Source organism: Falco naumanni, chromosome 8 (genome assembly GCF_017639655.2).
Source record: "Falco naumanni isolate bFalNau1 chromosome 8, bFalNau1.pat, whole genome shotgun sequence".
NCBI classification, from domain to species: Eukaryota; Metazoa; Chordata; class Aves; order Falconiformes; family Falconidae; genus Falco; species Falco naumanni.
The window spans coordinates 12,768,471-12,785,814 of record NC_054061.1 but is presented as its reverse complement, the minus strand read 5'-3'; the positions used below and the strand labels follow the sequence as shown (position 1 = coordinate 12,785,814).

Below are 17,344 nucleotides of genomic sequence, written 5' to 3'. Positions count from 1 at the left end.
CTGATTATACACTTTATATAAATCTTCCTTTTACTAAGGTTACACAGTTTTTTTTTCCTGGATTATGGTGAAATAACTGTGTCATTCCACAAAGCAAAAATTATCTGTCCTTCAAAAGAGGGGAAAACTGTTTTCAAATGGGCAATTCTGCCAAAAAGAATGTTTCCATTGCATTAGGAGAAAGCAAAACATGGACATAGAGTTTCCACCATTCTCTTTCAGTGTCATAGGGGAAGTAGGATAAAATGATGGGAGAGAAGCTGCTCTCCAAATTTCCCCTTAAGAATATATGAGCTCATAATGGAAAACCAGAGTGTCATCAAAAGATGTTTTCACAATCTTTATGTTTTAATATTTAAAAATTCCTCTGATGGATCATAGCGAACTATCCCATCATGGAAGTTCCACACAGATGTGTCTGTGCTCCATAGCTGGCATGTAGCATTCTTGACATAACACTTGGGTACTGTATTGCTCCATTTATCCTGTAACAAGAACTAAGCTGAGGCAATTATGTAGGCTTTATGCACATGTGTGCAAGCATACACTTTGAAAATGTGTGTTTACTTATATTAATCATTAACTATTCATGTTTCAGAACTAAGCAGGTATTCAAAGACTACATCAAGTTGGACAGATGCTTAAGCTATGCATTAGCGACCTTACAGTCAAAAAAGAAAAGCCACATTATGTGGTTGACATCAGCAAACAGTCAAGCTAAAATGGGTTGAGGAAGATGTAGGCAACACGTATGTAAAGTTACTTGTGCCCATATTTATCTGCTCAGCTACTGGATGCAGCTCTCAAGTTTTCTTGGTCATTGCTGGCTTGCTGTTAAACTGGTGTGTTATCTCAGAAGCGAATTTCAGAAATCTGAAATTGTCTTCAATGGGAACAAATTGTTGCCTAACCTTGATTCAGCCTGGGCTCTTTCTCATTTGTGAAAGGAGAGCTGCCCCCAGTGCTTCCCGAGGGCTGCAGCTGGAACAGGGTGGGCTGCAGGAGGGAAGGGCTGTCACTGTGCCCCGAGGCTTCCTCCCTGCCCTTGCTACGAGGTTTCTCCTGGGAGGAGAAGCAGCCGCATGGGAATATGGTGCACAGCCCAGCCTCCTCCTGACATACGTTTCAAAGGTAGTCAGGGGCTGGGATCAGAAGGAGACACTTTTGTCACCTGGAAGAGTTTGGATACCTTTCACTTGCCTGTGCCCCAGCTGCTCCTGCCACACCTTTCCCAAGGGGCTTTCTCAGGCTGCCGTCCTCCTTCTGAACAGTGGACCAATGGCACAAGTGTCAGTGTCCTCACGGCCCCCCCTTGGCAAAGTGGCCTGGGTAACAGCTGTTAAGACAGGAGCGTGAATATACACAGTGTATGTCAGTGGGGGACCCAAAACTGCCTGGGAAGACATTTGTCCCAAATGATCATGTAAGAGAGGAAGACGAGCATCAGCCATGTGCAAAGATGGTCCATGTGCTTGTAACCCACACATCCTCCCAACGTGTCTGTGTAAGACCATCTGTATGTGTAGAAGGGGGAGATTAGAGCTTTTTGGGATAAGTGCAGGGTAGAGATGTACAGGTGTTAATGACCATTTTGGAAGTGTCTAGTACTCTGGCTTGTCTGTTTTATTATTGATACGGAATTCTCAGATGAATAGTTCACTGGTTGCTTATCAATTCTGTGTCAGAAATAAATCAATAAACCACTCTGATACAGATTCAGTACACAGTATGCGAAGGGGGCAGTTTTTCTCTGTGACAGAGGCGCCGTTTCAAACCAGCTTCGGCAAGCTGCGCTCACAGCCTGCAGCCCTCTCGCTCTGCTCTTACCCAGCTCTGGCCACCAGCTCCAGCAACGGGCAGCCTGGGCTGGTGTGTGACATACAGGCTGGGCACGCTGGCCTCAGCAGGGAGGTCGTTAGGCCCATTGGAGAATGCAATACTCTAATTTTGTGTTTTGCCACATGGGAGGGAGTTAAATCTAAAGTTAAAGTTAAAAAAGGTGTCTGTGATCCTACTCAAGCCGTGTTTCTTCGAAGAGGCTGGCTAAGGAGAGAAAAGGATCCCATGGCAATCCTGTATCTGTGTGAAGCTTTCAGCACCGTTTATCCAGAATCCTGAAACTACCCCCTTTCAAATTAGAGCATGACACCCTGTCTGCTGTTTGCCCCCCAGACGGGTGACAATAAACAGGAACCCCATGCACTGGGAACTGCTGGGGGTCATAATAAGTTTATCTCTGCTAATTTGGGTTGTTCCTCCTTTTTTTTTTCCCAGGTTCTTGCTGTATTTGGGGGCACCAAATACGCAACATATTGCAGATGTTTGTGCTTCATCTGTGTGAAGGGCTTCTGACAGCCCATTGACTATAGCAGGAGGGACAGACACCATCTTTCCATTGCTGGATTACTACATTATCGCTTTGATCCCTGGGCTATGGGAATACTCCTGTCACTAGAGAGCACACAGGATACAATTGTGTCTCTTTATGAATTCCTAAAGTATGTCTAGGTTGAATTTCAAACCATTTTTTTTTTTTTTTTTTGCTTTTATAAGTAATGTATTTTTTCTTGCTTAAAACTTTTCAGTCATCTTATTCAGGTTTGGAACAGGGCTAGAAGAACAGCTCAGTTTTGGTTTGCCTGACAAATAAAGTGAATTGTTTTCTATCATTTCACAAATAATAAAAAAATCAACAGAAACATTCTCCTCATTTTCAAAGCATATGTTATGTATGGGGCTTTGCTTATGCTTGAGTAGAGGTCTAAAAGGAACATCAGTTTATAAAGAAAAAACAATAGCTTGTATTTAAAAGCTGCAACATAAAATAATGCGACAATCTCAGGTTTTTATCTCTTAAGACAGAACTAATTGTTCATTTTTTGTTTGTCCTAAGTCTCCATTTTTAGAATAAATATAATTCTAAAACAGCAGCTAAAAATTAATTTCCCCTTTGCTTTACTTCTGATTGATGTGGTAGCTGGGATTTTATTTCATGTAATTATTGCTTTCGTGCTTACCAGGTAGAAGTAGATTTAGTTTATTTAACTTTCTCTTTCTGTCTTCATAATGTATTTCCCATCAGACAGTTTTGGTAGTTTATTTAGTCTGTATTTACTCTTCCCCAGATGATGAAGAGGCAGTATGAGAGAGACAGAAAATCAGGCAGGAAAGGAAATGCCTCTGGCATAGCATAAAGGTCATAGTACAATCTCATAATCTCATTTCCTCTTTAAAGTTTACCTGGGAGTCCCAAACTTTTTTTTTTTTTTGCTTTAGCTCTGCCACTATGTAAAAAAGGAACTCAAGCCACGTGTTGCAATTCTGTGGTATTGCGGTAAAACGGAGCATCCCTTTCCTTTAGCAGTTTAGATTTATAAGCGAGCCAGCACTTTGCTTCCTTCAGATCACAAAACCAACCTGCCTGGCAACTTCAGCCAACAGGCACCGCAGCAAAAGGTGAGAATTCCTTTCTTCTCTAATACTGGGGCAACACATCTGGTACTAGCTGCTTCAGATGAAACCAGTGAAAGCTTAAAATTATTTATTTAAAAGGGTATTTAAATAGTTGTTGTGACATTTTTCTCAGGACATTATTTATATCCTTACGTGCCTGAAGTTAGGCACATAATGTATATATGTTTGTAGCTCAGAATTGTTATCTAACTAACAGAACAGCTAATGTTATAAAGTAATAATCTTTTGTATCTTACCAATATTCATGTTACTGGGGTGTGTGCATCGACAAATAGATATTGGTGGTCAGTCTGTTCTCTGTTTTAAAAAACACACACCACCATTGGCTTTGCCCTGCCTTGAGCTGGGACTGGTCCAGGTGACATCCAGAGGTCCTTTCTGGCATAAACTATAACTATTCTGTGAGTCTTCATGAAGGAATCTGTGCTGATTTACAGAAGCTCGTGCTCCAGATCACAGGGGACATATGATATTGCCATACCCTCCTCCCCTATGAAGTGCTTAGGCAAGTGCACTAACTAGTGATGTTCAGAAACTGAGTTTATTTCGGATTAATTTTTCACTAAAATTTTGAGATGGGGAGAGGGGGTGTTCCCCGCCACCACCTCAAAAATTGAATAGTTTTCCATGAAAATTGTTAACTTTTTTCACCAAAAACCTGAACCGTGAAGCTTTTCCCTAAAACCAGAAGGAACTTTTTGGTTTCCAAGGTTTCAGTTTTGATGAAAGGTTAGTACAAAAAAGAAGGCATGTTTTACACCCTTCTCAAGTTTCAGTTGATATTTCAGATGCTGGTTTTATGAAGCTTAGTGATGAATGGCCACGTTACAATGAAAGAAATCAGCATCTTGATTTCTGCAAAATGTATTTTTCTTTCACAAATGACAGATAATCCTGCTTGCAGTAGAAAATCATTAGGAGCTAAGAGTATTTGCCTTTTAATGAAGCAATATACTGCTGATAGGCTGCCTGATAGTATCTGGCATTTCACAGGCCTGTGCCTGCCTCTAAGTACAGATGCAGACACTCTCTGGATACTACACTAGTAGCTTTGGCTCCCATCAATAGCTGCTGTGCGGTGTACAAAATCAGAGGGCGCGTTTTCTTGGCCTCAGTCCAGAGAGAGCTGACTTCTGATCAAGGTTTGCTAATAACAGCAGGAGCTACCAGTGAGTAACAGACTTGATGCACATACTCTCCCTCCGTAAACCCAAATAAAAATGTTTCATAGCACATGAGAAGAAATCAGGAGCACTACTCGCCTTTCATTGGAAAAAAAGAAACTGTTTGGGAGGAAAAAAAAAAAAAACGCAAACCACTCAATTTTGTGTTTTTCATGTGCATTCAGATTCCCACGGTAGTCAGAACAGACTTTGAAAGATACATTCACCAATCTCTTTTTCTAAGTCATGTTCCTCTTAATTTGGCTTAATCTCCAGTTGAAAAAGGTCTGAAAATGTATCTAAATAACTGTCGTTAATGTTTTTTATGCAGCTGGTAGTTACTACAGCATTTGGCAACTATGTTTTGTGTTTCGTGGGAGCTCTAGCTGTATTTTGAATTCAGGACAAATATACATTTATATATTGTATATACAGCTATATACTTATATATTCTCAAGGGAGATATATGTGTATGTATCAAATGAACACAGCAACAATGGTACACATATCCAGCCATGTCTGCAAATATAGCTGTGGCACTGAATCCAATAGGATTTTTGCCTGATATTGCCTACACAATTAATTAGACTATGCAGCCTCGGGTAGATACTAGAACTAAGTACCAGTTAGACATGTGTCAATACGGATGCCAGCTTTACACCGCGTTATTGACACTGCCGTCGCTTGTTCTCACAGAGATGGTGAAGACTGCAGTCCAGCAAAACACTTCAGCAGGTCCTTAACTTTATTCACAATCCTTTGTTTTAATAGGACTACTGACATGCTTAACCCAAGGAATATACTTTTAAGCTTTGTATGAATATGAATGGATTTTAAATTCCATTGATCCTTTAGTCCAATGCCTTGTTCGTGCAGCTAGCCTCACTGGCACCAGCAGGACTCTTCTTGTGTGAGGAATATTTAACTGAGGGTCCTGGGAATGCTTCTGAGCTCCTGATCATAAGACCTATGCACATAACAATTTCCTCTAAGTTCCATGATTTCTTCTCTAAACTGGTTTGCAGTGTGAATAACAAGCGGATCAAAATCTTGGCTTGAGCAACAGTACAAACCTGATATTCAACTTTTCTGTGAACACTCTAAGTGTTCTTAGAATGGGACAATATTTCTTAGTTCACTGGAACTGACTCTATCTTATTATCCTGTCCAACCTTGAGCTCAATTTCAGTACACACTCAACAATCCTCAATGAAGTTTAGTAATTTATTTTTTTCTCTACAGATGTCTCATCTACTATTTGCCTTACTTTCATTATTCTCCTTCGCTGCCCTTCTGGAAGCACAGTGGAAACTGAGGGAAAACGGTAAGCAGTCTTCACGTACTGAGACCTGCAGCTGACTGTAGGACACAAGGGTATTTCAGAATTATACTTGTTTCCACAAGCACAGAATTTGTTAACTATAGTATCCTAGGCCAAGGTTCTTCCCATTTGCTTGTGAATAACTAGCCGACTAATTGGTATTAATGGAAGAAATATTTTAAAGTCCTAAAATGTCAAACAACAGCCATTCTGAATATTTACATTAGAAACTGTCTTGTTTCCTATTCCCTGTTCTCTTGTTTCAAAAGTTTTAGTCATGCAATCTAGAAGCAGAGATATTACCTTGTGACTTAGCTAACAGCCCACAAACAAGTGAGGAATTGTCAAAAACAGTATTTCACAGTAAAGCCTAAAACCTAGAAATAGTTTATCTATATTTTCTGGTTAATAACGTCAATGTAAATACATTTGTGAAAATATAGCGTCAGTAATAAACGAACAAATCTTTTGAATAACTTACCAGAAAATAGGACTAAATTCAGATAATCAAATTTGCTGTTCTTATTCACCCAGTGTAGCTCCATAACCCAGGCTGTCTTCAGTGTGATTATCCAAAAAGAAGGACCCTAATCAACATGAGAAAAGCATTGTCAATCTGATTGTGTTTTCCTTGTAACAAGTAATTCAATTACTTTTCCCCGTATCTTTACATTAAAAAATTATTGATCTTGTAGGTTTCCTAGGCAATGTTATGGTGCTGAAAACTGCAAATATGTTTTTCAGGATTGGGAATAATCTTTGTGTTTGAAGTCTGTAAGATTTACCTTGCCTGCGCTTCAAATACCCAGAGGCAGTTTGGGAAGCTTGTTGCTTGTTTTCTGCCACTTTAGATTCAGCATTTGACATGTACTTCTTAGAGTTTCTTCTTTGCGGTAAAGTCCTAAAGCTTTCATTCTGGTAGTGAAGCGCTCTGGTGGAAAGGTCTTAGATCTCACTGGAACTCTGATTTCCTGAGCTGGGTGCTTGCTGTGGTGCTGACTGAGAAACAAATTTTTTGCCATGTAGAAGCCTCTGGGGGCACTGAACACGGCTGGGGAGCCTGTGACAACAGCAGTGTATCTAAGCCACGACAAATATGAGAACTGTTGCCACACAGGAGCGTAAGTGAAGTTCTTCAGCCAACCACTGCAAAGAGACAAAAGACAGTTTCCTTAACGGAATTGTTCCAAGTTACTTTGTTATGTGGCGTTACTTCAAATTTGGAAAAACCGGCAGGGCACTTCAGAGTTACAAGCTGGCATTTAGGAGACCACATCTCCCTGTTGCAGCCCGCTTAGCTCTGCTGTAGCTCAGCGATCCCCAGTCCCTTTGTAGTTGCTCCATGGGGACCAGGGTGATGGGAGTACAGACTGTTCCCTCTAGAAAATGGAAAGCAGCACCAGCTACAGGCAAATACAAACCACACACTCAGAGCTGCCCTCCTCCCCATCACTCACCTTTAATGATCTCAGGATTCACCATCATAGACCTTTGCTGCTGAAGAGGGCAAAGCATCATAGCTTTGCACCACAGCAAAGCACCATAGTACGGAGGGGTTTTACATGCCATCTTGTGAGCAAAGGCCACCAGCCACGTACAGGAGGAATACCTGGGCTTAGGGTGCACTTGAATCCTCACCTTTAAAGCAAAAGTATCTGCCTACTTTCCATGGTTGTGAACCACTGTAAGATTCTCTGAGAACATGGGAAAAAAGCCACGTCGTCCCTATTGATCAGCAGGTTCTAGATGCACTGTAAATTTCTAACTCAAACATCTTCTTGTAGTAAAGATTTCCAGGTGATGGTGAGGCACTGGCAAGAAAGCCAGAGATTTGTTAGCACTTTTCCCAGAGAGTAAAGCTGGAAAAAAGGGCTCAGTTCAAGCCTCACACTTAAGTATGAGGAGCTGCTAACACGTCTTTCTCTGCAATGTCCAGTGTATGTCATTGAATCAGAGTGGAATGATGAGACACCGGCTAAAAGAGTGAAGCTCACCTGCAATACCTCTGATGAAGCACTGCCAGTTTACTGGAAAAAGGACACCGAACTGAGGGGAACTGGAAAGACTCTGATTGCTGAAGTGAAAGAGTTCCCAGATGCTGGCAACTACACCTGTCTGACAGCTAATACCCATGAAATCATCAGCTATGATTTCTTCCTCATAACTAAAGTAGACTCCAATGGGCAAATGATAAGGTCGATTCTGAAAAGCTTTAAAGGTAGGGTCATAAGATGATGTGATGTATCTTGCTCAGCTTTCTGCACCAGAGCTTTGTGAGGGCCAGAGGGCTCTGGAGAAATGCATGAGAAGTACCCATGTTAAAATAGGTCCCCCTCAAACGCTTTACTGACAGTGAAGGGCAAATGATTCCTTCTGTGGGTTTGCATAGGGTGCAGCTGATGAGCAGCGTAGGAACCGGTTGCCGTGGGTTGAATGTGGGACTCCCTAGACCTATAGGATGGAGTGGTGGTAGGAACAATTAGATCCAGGATAACATCAAGATCACACCACTGCTTTTCTGGTGGGGGAGCAATAGAGTGGCTTTGCCTCCATCTCACAGATCCAGCACTCAGGAGAAGGTTTGCAAAGCCAGGGCTACGTGATTTGACAGAACCAGGAACCAACCTAGATTTTGAGTGCTGTCATTTGGGCTTCTCCATTTATGATTAACCCACTGGGACAAGCCTGTGATGTTTCGCATTTTCTGCATGAACCTCGCTCATGCAGTCCCTCACTGTAGTGCCAAGAACTTAGGCATCTCCAAGGCTTTTTCCCTGGCTCCTAAACCCACATATCAGGTCCAGTAGGCTGGTCTGCCAGTCGGCTACATCCAGGGTACAACATAGAGTTGAAGATCTGCAGTGCTGGGCAGCAGAAACAAACCACACACCTACAATGAGGCCTCATTCATTTCTCACACTGGAAACATTCCCCATCAAGGGCCCCGGTGTGTGAAGCCATGGGATTTTCCACTGCGTGCGCCCTTGCAGGCCGGGGAACAAACACCGAGTTTGCCAACTGAATAGCTGCAACCTTTCCTTGTGAAAGGAGCAATGGGTTTATCTATAAACATCTCCTTACTGACAGCTATCCAGCAGCCTGGGTACGCTCTAGCTCCTGCCGATAGCCACGTAGATGTGGTTGATGTGGCGCCACGTAAACCAGCCTTCAGCCACTAACTGTGGTTATATGGCTTTTTAGCTGCAGGTTGGCTGCCCCAGGGGCAGCATGCAACTGCGTCTGCCTACATACCCACCCCCCTCCCAAGCAGATGGGAGTCTGTAGAATTACTGTTTCATCTCTGCTTTGACCATTTTGGCAAAAAGAGTAAATAAATCATGTTTTCTTTCTTTTTCTTTTTTTTTTCCATCTAGAGCCAAACAGGACATTTTTAAAATGTGAAGCAAAGAACTACTCTGGAATTTTCATATGTTCATGGATGACAGAAAATGAGAGTCCAAATGTGAAGTTCACAATCAGAAATCTAAAAGGGTAAAAGCTTGTACTTTCCTTAACAACCTCACAGTAAGGCTGGAACAGCCCTCGTGTTACTGTGTGTAGGAGATTCTGGATTTTAGGCTATTGAGGGCACGCAGAAGGCAAGGAATCCTATTTCCAAAGCCTGAACTTCTGCAAAATGTTTAGAGACATCACTGGGACTAACTTAACTAATAAGGGTATGGAAGTTGCTCAGAAATTAATAAATACTTGAAAATGGAGCAACCCCCAGTGGATGTTACAGCTGCTACAGTACAGCCACAGAATAACTTAAGCAATAACAAAAACAGTTCATGCAGGGGAGATAGAGGAAGTTGAGCCAAAAGCAGAAACAATCATAGCACTGAGTCCCTTCATAGCAGATCCAGTGGAATTAAGGGAGTGGGAGGCTGCACCCACTGCAGAAGCCACATGTCCACTCACAAGTCTCTGTTGAGGAACACTGCAGAAACCTGCGAGGGAAATATGTGAGGGGAACCTTGTGGGGATTTCCTACCTCCCACTATTCTGGGGGGTTTCTCCAAAACATGGAGTGCTGCAGCAAAGGTCACTTCAGTTTGTTAAAGAAGAAACAACTGCAAAGCGTTTTATTTTGCTGAATGCAAAAATAGAACCAGATTCAGGTAGTACTTTAGAGATAGCTTTTATTATTTATTTCCCATTGGATACATTTTAGCCTTTCCTTGTTTCTTCCAGCAAGGTTTTGGAAAGGGCTAAGGAACAAAGTAAGATACTAGAGCTTGTCATGGGGCAGTGGTAATAGAAATGAGACATCCCGTTTTAGGTTTAAACACTAATTCCTTCTGCAAAGGCAGGGGAGCTTGTGTGACTTTACATTAATGTGTAATACAGCACCGAAAACGTAAGAACTACCACTGAACTGTTCCTGCAGCTGATGAAGCGCAGCTGTAAAATAATACAGGCAACATCAAAATATTACCTTACCAACTACGTCTTCTTTGTGGCAACAAATTCTCAGAACAAACCAGCATTTCCAGTACTTTTCTCTGTTCTGTATTCAGCTCTCAAGGAGACATAACCTGCAGCAGCCCTGTAGCTCACAGTGATAATTCCGTGACTGAATACACAGCCCAGTGCCAGAAAGAAAACTACTGTCCATTTGCTGAAGAGCACCAGCCAATTGAGATGTTCCTGGAGGTTATTGATGAGGTGGAATATGAGAACTACACTAGCAGCTTCTTCATCAGAGATATCAGTGAGTAGACCAGGAACCATGATTAATTCTTAGCGTTATTCTCACTGCTGATAGTGGAACTAACAACGGTATCTGATCAAACCAAGCTTGGGAATCCCTGCCCTATTCTACTGTAAATCTGTATCAAGCCCCAGTTACAGGAACAGGGGAAAACAAATCATAGCAGCAGTCCGGAAAAGGATGAGGAAGTGAAGAATCAACATCTCCCTAGCTTGTGACCTCCAACCCTCTCACCCCCACACCTCCCAGAAGTTTCTGTAGCATTCTCTATTAGATGGACATGGTTTGGAAGGGGTATGTGAAAGAAATCAGAGAATAACTAATAACCCATCAGGCTCTTCTCTGAGAACAGCAGATTTACTCAGATAATGATTAACACCGTGTATGCTTCCCTCCTGATGCATTCTTACAGATGGGCATTGAGGGCAGATGAATAGAAAATGACAGGAAATAAGAGGACCAGTTGTGACCATGATGCCACAGGGCACAGAAAAATGAAGCAGCATCCTAAAGAAACAGATGTTTTGCTAAATACCCTAACAGTCAGCTGGGATATCCCTCTGTGTCCAACAGAACCCTCTGCAACCTTCCAGGCAAAAAAAAAAAAAAGAAGGATCTTACCCAGAGAGACTCTGGGAGTGTTCTTGATTTTCAGTAAGAAGCAATCAAGGCAGTTCTTACACATCATGTCTACTCTCTTAATGTCAGGGAGGCCCCCAAAGCTGATTTCTATAAAATGATCAACAGTAATACACCAATACCTGCTATTATGCTGCTAATGTGAATTAATTACTTCTACATTTTCTCTTGCAGTAAAACCTGACCCACCCCAATGTCAGTATGTGGCCACAAATGGAACAGTGACCTGGACATATCCCAGAACATGGAGCACACCGAAGTCCTACTTCCCTTTGACTTTCAGGGTCCAAGTTGAAAGTACAGAGAAACACAAAACCCAGGTGGAGATACAACATTTGAAACACAATTTTCTTGCTTGAAAAGACAGTACAAATAATATAAGCTGACTATGCAAGAATCATGAACTAAAATAAAATTTTAAAAAAGGGTGCTGAAACCCAAATGTGGCAAGGTTCTGTCTTGGCAGAAAAAGTTCTCCTTCCCAGTTCTATGAGCAGTAAGATCCAAGCAACACACTCTGGGGTGGATGCAACACTGATCTAACTGGGGAGATAAAATCGTGCCCAGCATTGTACAGCTGCGCTAGTGTGAAAGAAGTATTTACTAACTCATTAGTAGGCTGTGTGGGTCCTAATGTGGGAAAATCCCAATTTCCAAATCAAGAAATCTAGGATCTGTTGCACTGTTTTCCTTGTATGTTGTTTGTACCTGTGTCGCTCAGGCCTTCTTTATAGGTGAATTGGCAAATAAGGAATCAGTGACTCATTTGGTAGCATTTCTGTGGAAACTGGTGAAGACTACAGTCTTTGCCACTCACTTCTTAATTATTAGTTAATTGCTAACTAAACATTTCTACTCTGTATTAGCTTTAAATCACAAAATGGTTTTGCTTCTTTTGCTAATGCTAATGGATACCCTAAAGGGTACACGACAGCAGTGTGGTGATTTGCCTAGGCTGGCAAAGAAATCAACAGCAGACATGGAAAGAAATACACAAACCAGCTGACCGCAGTGCAGGTCCTTAACTACAGTGCTGCTCCTCCCTGGTTCAGCAATTAGAAAAGTAAAAAAATGTAATGATCATTCCAGTTTGTCGACTGATTAAACCGAAGACACTAGAGGATGTCTTTTTCTACGCGAAAAAAAAATTAGCAAGCCTGTACCAGCAGATGGGGCCATGCCCCTGGTGCCGATTCCTTGATTTTGGTAGAGTTGTCTCGTACAATCCCTTAGGTAGAGAAACTGGTGAGTCTATCAGCCACAACTCCTCGGTGGGAATTTCAACGATACTGAAAAGCAGCAACTTCTGTCTTTTAGGGTTCCTGCTCTGGGGGAAGAAGAAAGCAGAGAAAAACCCAGATAAACACATAAACCCTTTGCTTTAATGACGGTTTCAGTTTGGGGTTTGGAACACATTACAACACTAATTTCAGTGGGAACTGGGCTTTTTAGTTCTCACAAGTCCTGATGACTTTGGTATCTGTGGGTGAAGATACTGCTTTTGAAACAACAGACTACTAGTGGGCTTTGGACTACGTGTGCTTCTTGCAGTCTGTCTGGCCCTTTATGGTATGTTCTGCTTGACCTTTACAATCTGCTGATGGAGCTGTGCCCCGTTCTTCGTTCTTCGTAGGTGTATGATACTGATGAGCAGTCTATTCAGATTCCAGTGACTGGGCCAAAAGACAAGATCTCCGTCCAGGCCAGGGATCGCTATTACAACTCATCCTGGAGTGAGTGGTCTGCACTTTGCAGGTAAGACTTAAAGAACCTTTTTCTGGAGGAGCAGGGATGATTCCTTACTTAGGAGAGTAAGGAGTCTGTGAAATTTTGCTTCTTAAATATTCATTTATTTCACCTTTCATCATAACAATTTTTCGTCTCCTAAACATTTTTTCATGAAGTAAAGTCCTTTTTTTTGAAGGACTATAGCTGGGCAGGTGCCTGACTCTCATCAATTGAAGCTGAATCCCTAATCCCCATCAGACTTGGGACCATGGGAACTTCTGAGCCTTGCATTATGTGGTCCTGAGTCCTTCAGAGAAACTGAATGCTGGCATTTCATTAGATGGCTCACACCAGCAAAGCTTTATTGAGAAGTGAACTAAAAATCCAGGTCTGAGGAAAAAACACATAAATGTATTGGGCTGTCTAAACAATGATTCTCTTTAAAAATAATACTTGAGGAAACAATTAGAAACCATTTAAATCAGAGATGAAACAATGGATATAGGTCCATGGACACGGGCAGGTTTCTACCTAACTAGGCAATTATAAAATATTCTTTAAGAAATAGATGAGCAGTTGGCCATTGCCGGTGTAACTCATGCTGATTTTTATCCTTTCTGTTCATTAATAGCTTATGAGTCAATGTTAGGCATCTAAATACAGCAGACAATCCATATACAGCCAAGTTTTTCCAGTAAAAAGAGAAAGGGAGTGAGAGAGAGGATGCATTTGCTATTAGAAAGAAAAGCTATTAGCAGCTTCTGCTAGTCCTAGGAATGGCTGTTTTCTTATTCTATGAATTGATTAGGGTTCTCTGACAGCTCTAGATTACTCTCAGCCTAGCTATCCAGGTCAGAACATATTTTTAAATATGGAAATAGCCTCCTTCAGATCAACACCAAAAAGAATTACGCAGATTATTTTTTTATCTTCTTCCTCTCTTCTGTTTTGTAATTTTGAGGTGGGTGGGTTTTTTCAATTAGATGTGGACGCAAATCTCTCTAACCTCCAAGCTTCCAGAGCCACACTGTTGGAAAGGTGTAAACTTTTATTTGAAACACTTGAAACACCTGAAACGAGATCACAACTGCTCTGTGAATACAGTCCTCATTGGTACAGGGGCATCTATAGATACCACTGGGAACTGAAGGAATTTTTTTGAAGGACTATAGCTGGGCAGGTGCCTGACCCTCATCAGTTGAAACTGAATCCCTAATGCCCATCAGACTTGGGACCACGGGAACTTCTGAGCCTTGCATTATGTGGTCCTGAGTCCTTCAGAGAAACTGAGTGCTGGCATTTCATTAGATGGCTCAGACCAGCAAAGCTTTATTGAGAAGTGAACTAAAAATCTAGGTCTGAGGGAAATAAAGATAATTTTTACGTATATTTTCTTTCTCTTATTTTACAGATAGCCAGTAAGAGATTCTAGCAGAATGGCACAAAGCTCCTAAAGAAAGACAAGAATGAAATAGCGCAAGAACATAAGCATAATTAGAAGAAAAATCTGCATTTGAGTTATTAATAAGCCATACCATATTTTTCTTGCAATAGATTAATATTGTCCTGGTGCTGGCAGCTCTTTTAAGCTCCCCAGTTGAGTAACAACTTTAGCATACATCATGTTATATTAACATGTAGAGTATTTTGATATCTTACTGTCAGCTATTATTGTAGGTTCTGCACGTTATTTATTTATTTATTTATTTATTTATTATTATTTATTTACTTGACATGACTTGCAATGCCAGATGATGGCAGTTGCTATTCAAACAGTTTCATATGTTAATTTATTTGGAAAGTAACTTGCTGAAAGAACTGGTTTAGTATTCCATTATTTAACTATTAAATTATTTAATTATTTGTTTTTATTTATTTTGTTGACATGTGTCAGCATATAAAGCCTTGGCTGCATGTATCATGTATCAGGGCCATCCTCATCATCCAATCTGATGGCAGATGTTTTAGTAAAAGAAGGAATTGCAAGTTCAGAGTCCTAGAAATGTTAGCTGCTGCATTTTGTCAGCTTTCTGTGCCTACATCATGTTGATGCCCAGCTGGTGAACACTGCAAATGAGAGACCAGCCACTCTCAAAGCCCCACACTTGCGGCTGAAGCCAGGCTGCAGTGGAAGCAATGGGATAGCTGGCACAGAGGCAGCTTTGAGGTGCTGTGGTTGAAACAGTCCTGTTGCCACCTCTCAGAAGGGAAATGGGAGCCGGTAGCTGAATAGAACACCTCCTAAGCAAAGCTCCCTTTCTTTCATACTTGTGATCGTTGGAGGCTTTATTCAGTCACTTTATTCGGTGACCCATGTGTAGCCAGCACATCCCCTGCAGTGGAGATTTCTGACAATAAAATTCATTCAGACCTGTCGTGCCACAGGCAAACCCACAGGGCACAAGTAGTCAGGAATCTGCAACTGAAACCAAGGCAGCTTAAATTACGTAAGTTTAATTGCAGTATATCTGATATTTCAGAAAGCAATTGTTTACTGGGTTTATGTGGATGTTAAGCATCTAATTAAAATTAGAGTTTTAGAACACAGATTTTTATATTTCATTTTGAAAGTATTTCCCCACTACTGCAACATGTGCTAGGTGTCTTCACAGAACCTTAGGCAGGAAAAACACCCTCAGGTCCTGGTTCTAAATTGCTTACAGTGTAAGTCCCCAGGTCTGGAAAAAAGCAAAAGCATGTGTTGAAGCCTGTATGGTTTTGTCAAACCACCTAAATCCTGACTTTCAGGAGGGCAAAATAAAACATTAAAATATCTTTGAGGATTTAGGCCTCAAAGGATTTAATCCCCGATACAGAACCACTGAAATTAAAGGAAGACTTCCATTGTGACCGTGCTTCCTTTTTTTCCAGTCTTAGCAAAGGGTGGTTAATTTAAGATACTTAAAACATTGAAATGTGGGAAGTATCAGATATTACAGAAAACTTGATAATCTAGCTACAAGTGCTGTTAGTATTTATTAATATTAAATGTACTCATCTTATTTCTGCTATAAATGCAATTCACTGTGCTTGTTTTACAAAGGAGCTTACAATAAATACATCTGAAAACAAGAACATTGGGTTTACTTGTGATGTTTTAAGAAGAATGGTTAATATCACTCTTCACTTTCCTACCAGAATATTAAACGCTACTTGTGAGGCACTGTTTGTAGGAAGAGGTATTATTACTGATTAATTTTACCAAATTCATGGCCTGTAAAACTGTACAGGACAACGCAGAAAAGTGAAGTCTGTTAGTCAGCATTCTCTTCTAAAGCTTCTTCTGCAAGCGGAGTGATTGTGTCATTCGCAGTCTCGCTGAAGTTCACTGGCCTTTGTGGTCGGGAGGTTTCCAACTGAAACCAGGCTGACATGTAGCTTGAGGTCTTTGAGGTTTCTCTCTAATACCGTTGGTACCGTGTTCAGAATTAGTAGGACCTTCCTGTTCTCCAGATATCCGGGCTGAAACCCTGGCACCGTTGAAACCAAACATTGAAACCTCTCATTAACTTCGTTTCAGCCTAGTTTTCACTCTCAGAAATACTCAGGCTAAATTTACAAGTATCCTGACGGAGATTGTATGGATCTATTACCTTTAGAGGAACACGCCTTTCTGCCGTGATCCCTTAAGGTGAGTTAAACTTTCCTACACGAAGCTTTTCTGGCATAGATCATGAGGTAATGAGGAGTGGGTAGTAAAGAAAGTCACCAACATTTCAGCCAGTTTTTCACCCAGCGTACAGTGCACCCATCCCAGCCAGGAGCAGCCAGTTTCTCCAGGAGATGCTGTGGGAGATGGTGTCAAAGGCTTTACTAAGGTCCAGGTAGACAACACCCACAGCCTTTCCCTCATCCGTTACATCAACTTAATTGTAAAACAGCTGCTCTGTAAGATATGAAGTTCACTTCAATCCTTGATTATCTATTTCCTGGACCTTATATGGGTCCAAGTGCCTCTGAATATCTGCTCTAGAAATTGTCACTCTCCCATCCCCGAGGAACTCTCTAGATAGCATAAAAAGGTGTTAATGTCACAGTGGAAATATTCACTATGGTGGCTCCATACACTGGAGATAATTTCCCAACATACTCCATCTAGTCAAGAAAATAATAGTTGATGTGTCAGTTAATCCTTGTACTTCTCTTTCTTAATTCCTCGTCTCGCTGCACCACAAATAATTTGGAAACCTTATAAACGTCATAATGTATAGACTAAATCAGGCTGCACAATGTACAAAATTGCCCCCCAAAAAACTTTAGATTGCAAAATCAAAGCTTCTGAAATGAAATGATAGAACAGAGTTT

At 41.2% G+C, this 17,344-nt stretch overlaps 1 protein-coding gene across 1 annotated transcript; it reads left to right on the top strand.

Moving 5' to 3' along the window:
* The first annotated feature begins 3,215 nt into the window (after positions 1–3,215).
* Positions 3,216–16,079, top strand: IL12B (interleukin 12B). Its single transcript, XM_040605218.1, has 8 exons — positions 3,216–3,456; positions 5,880–5,961; positions 7,895–8,176; positions 9,333–9,450; positions 10,479–10,672; positions 11,486–11,631; positions 12,945–13,066; positions 14,451–16,079. The coding sequence occupies exons 2-8, from the start codon at positions 5,880–5,882 to the stop codon at positions 14,452–14,454; spliced, it is 948 nt and encodes a 315-aa protein (XP_040461152.1). The 5' UTR covers positions 3,216–3,456; the 3' UTR covers positions 14,455–16,079.
* Positions 16,080–17,344: the final 1,265 nt, after the last annotated feature.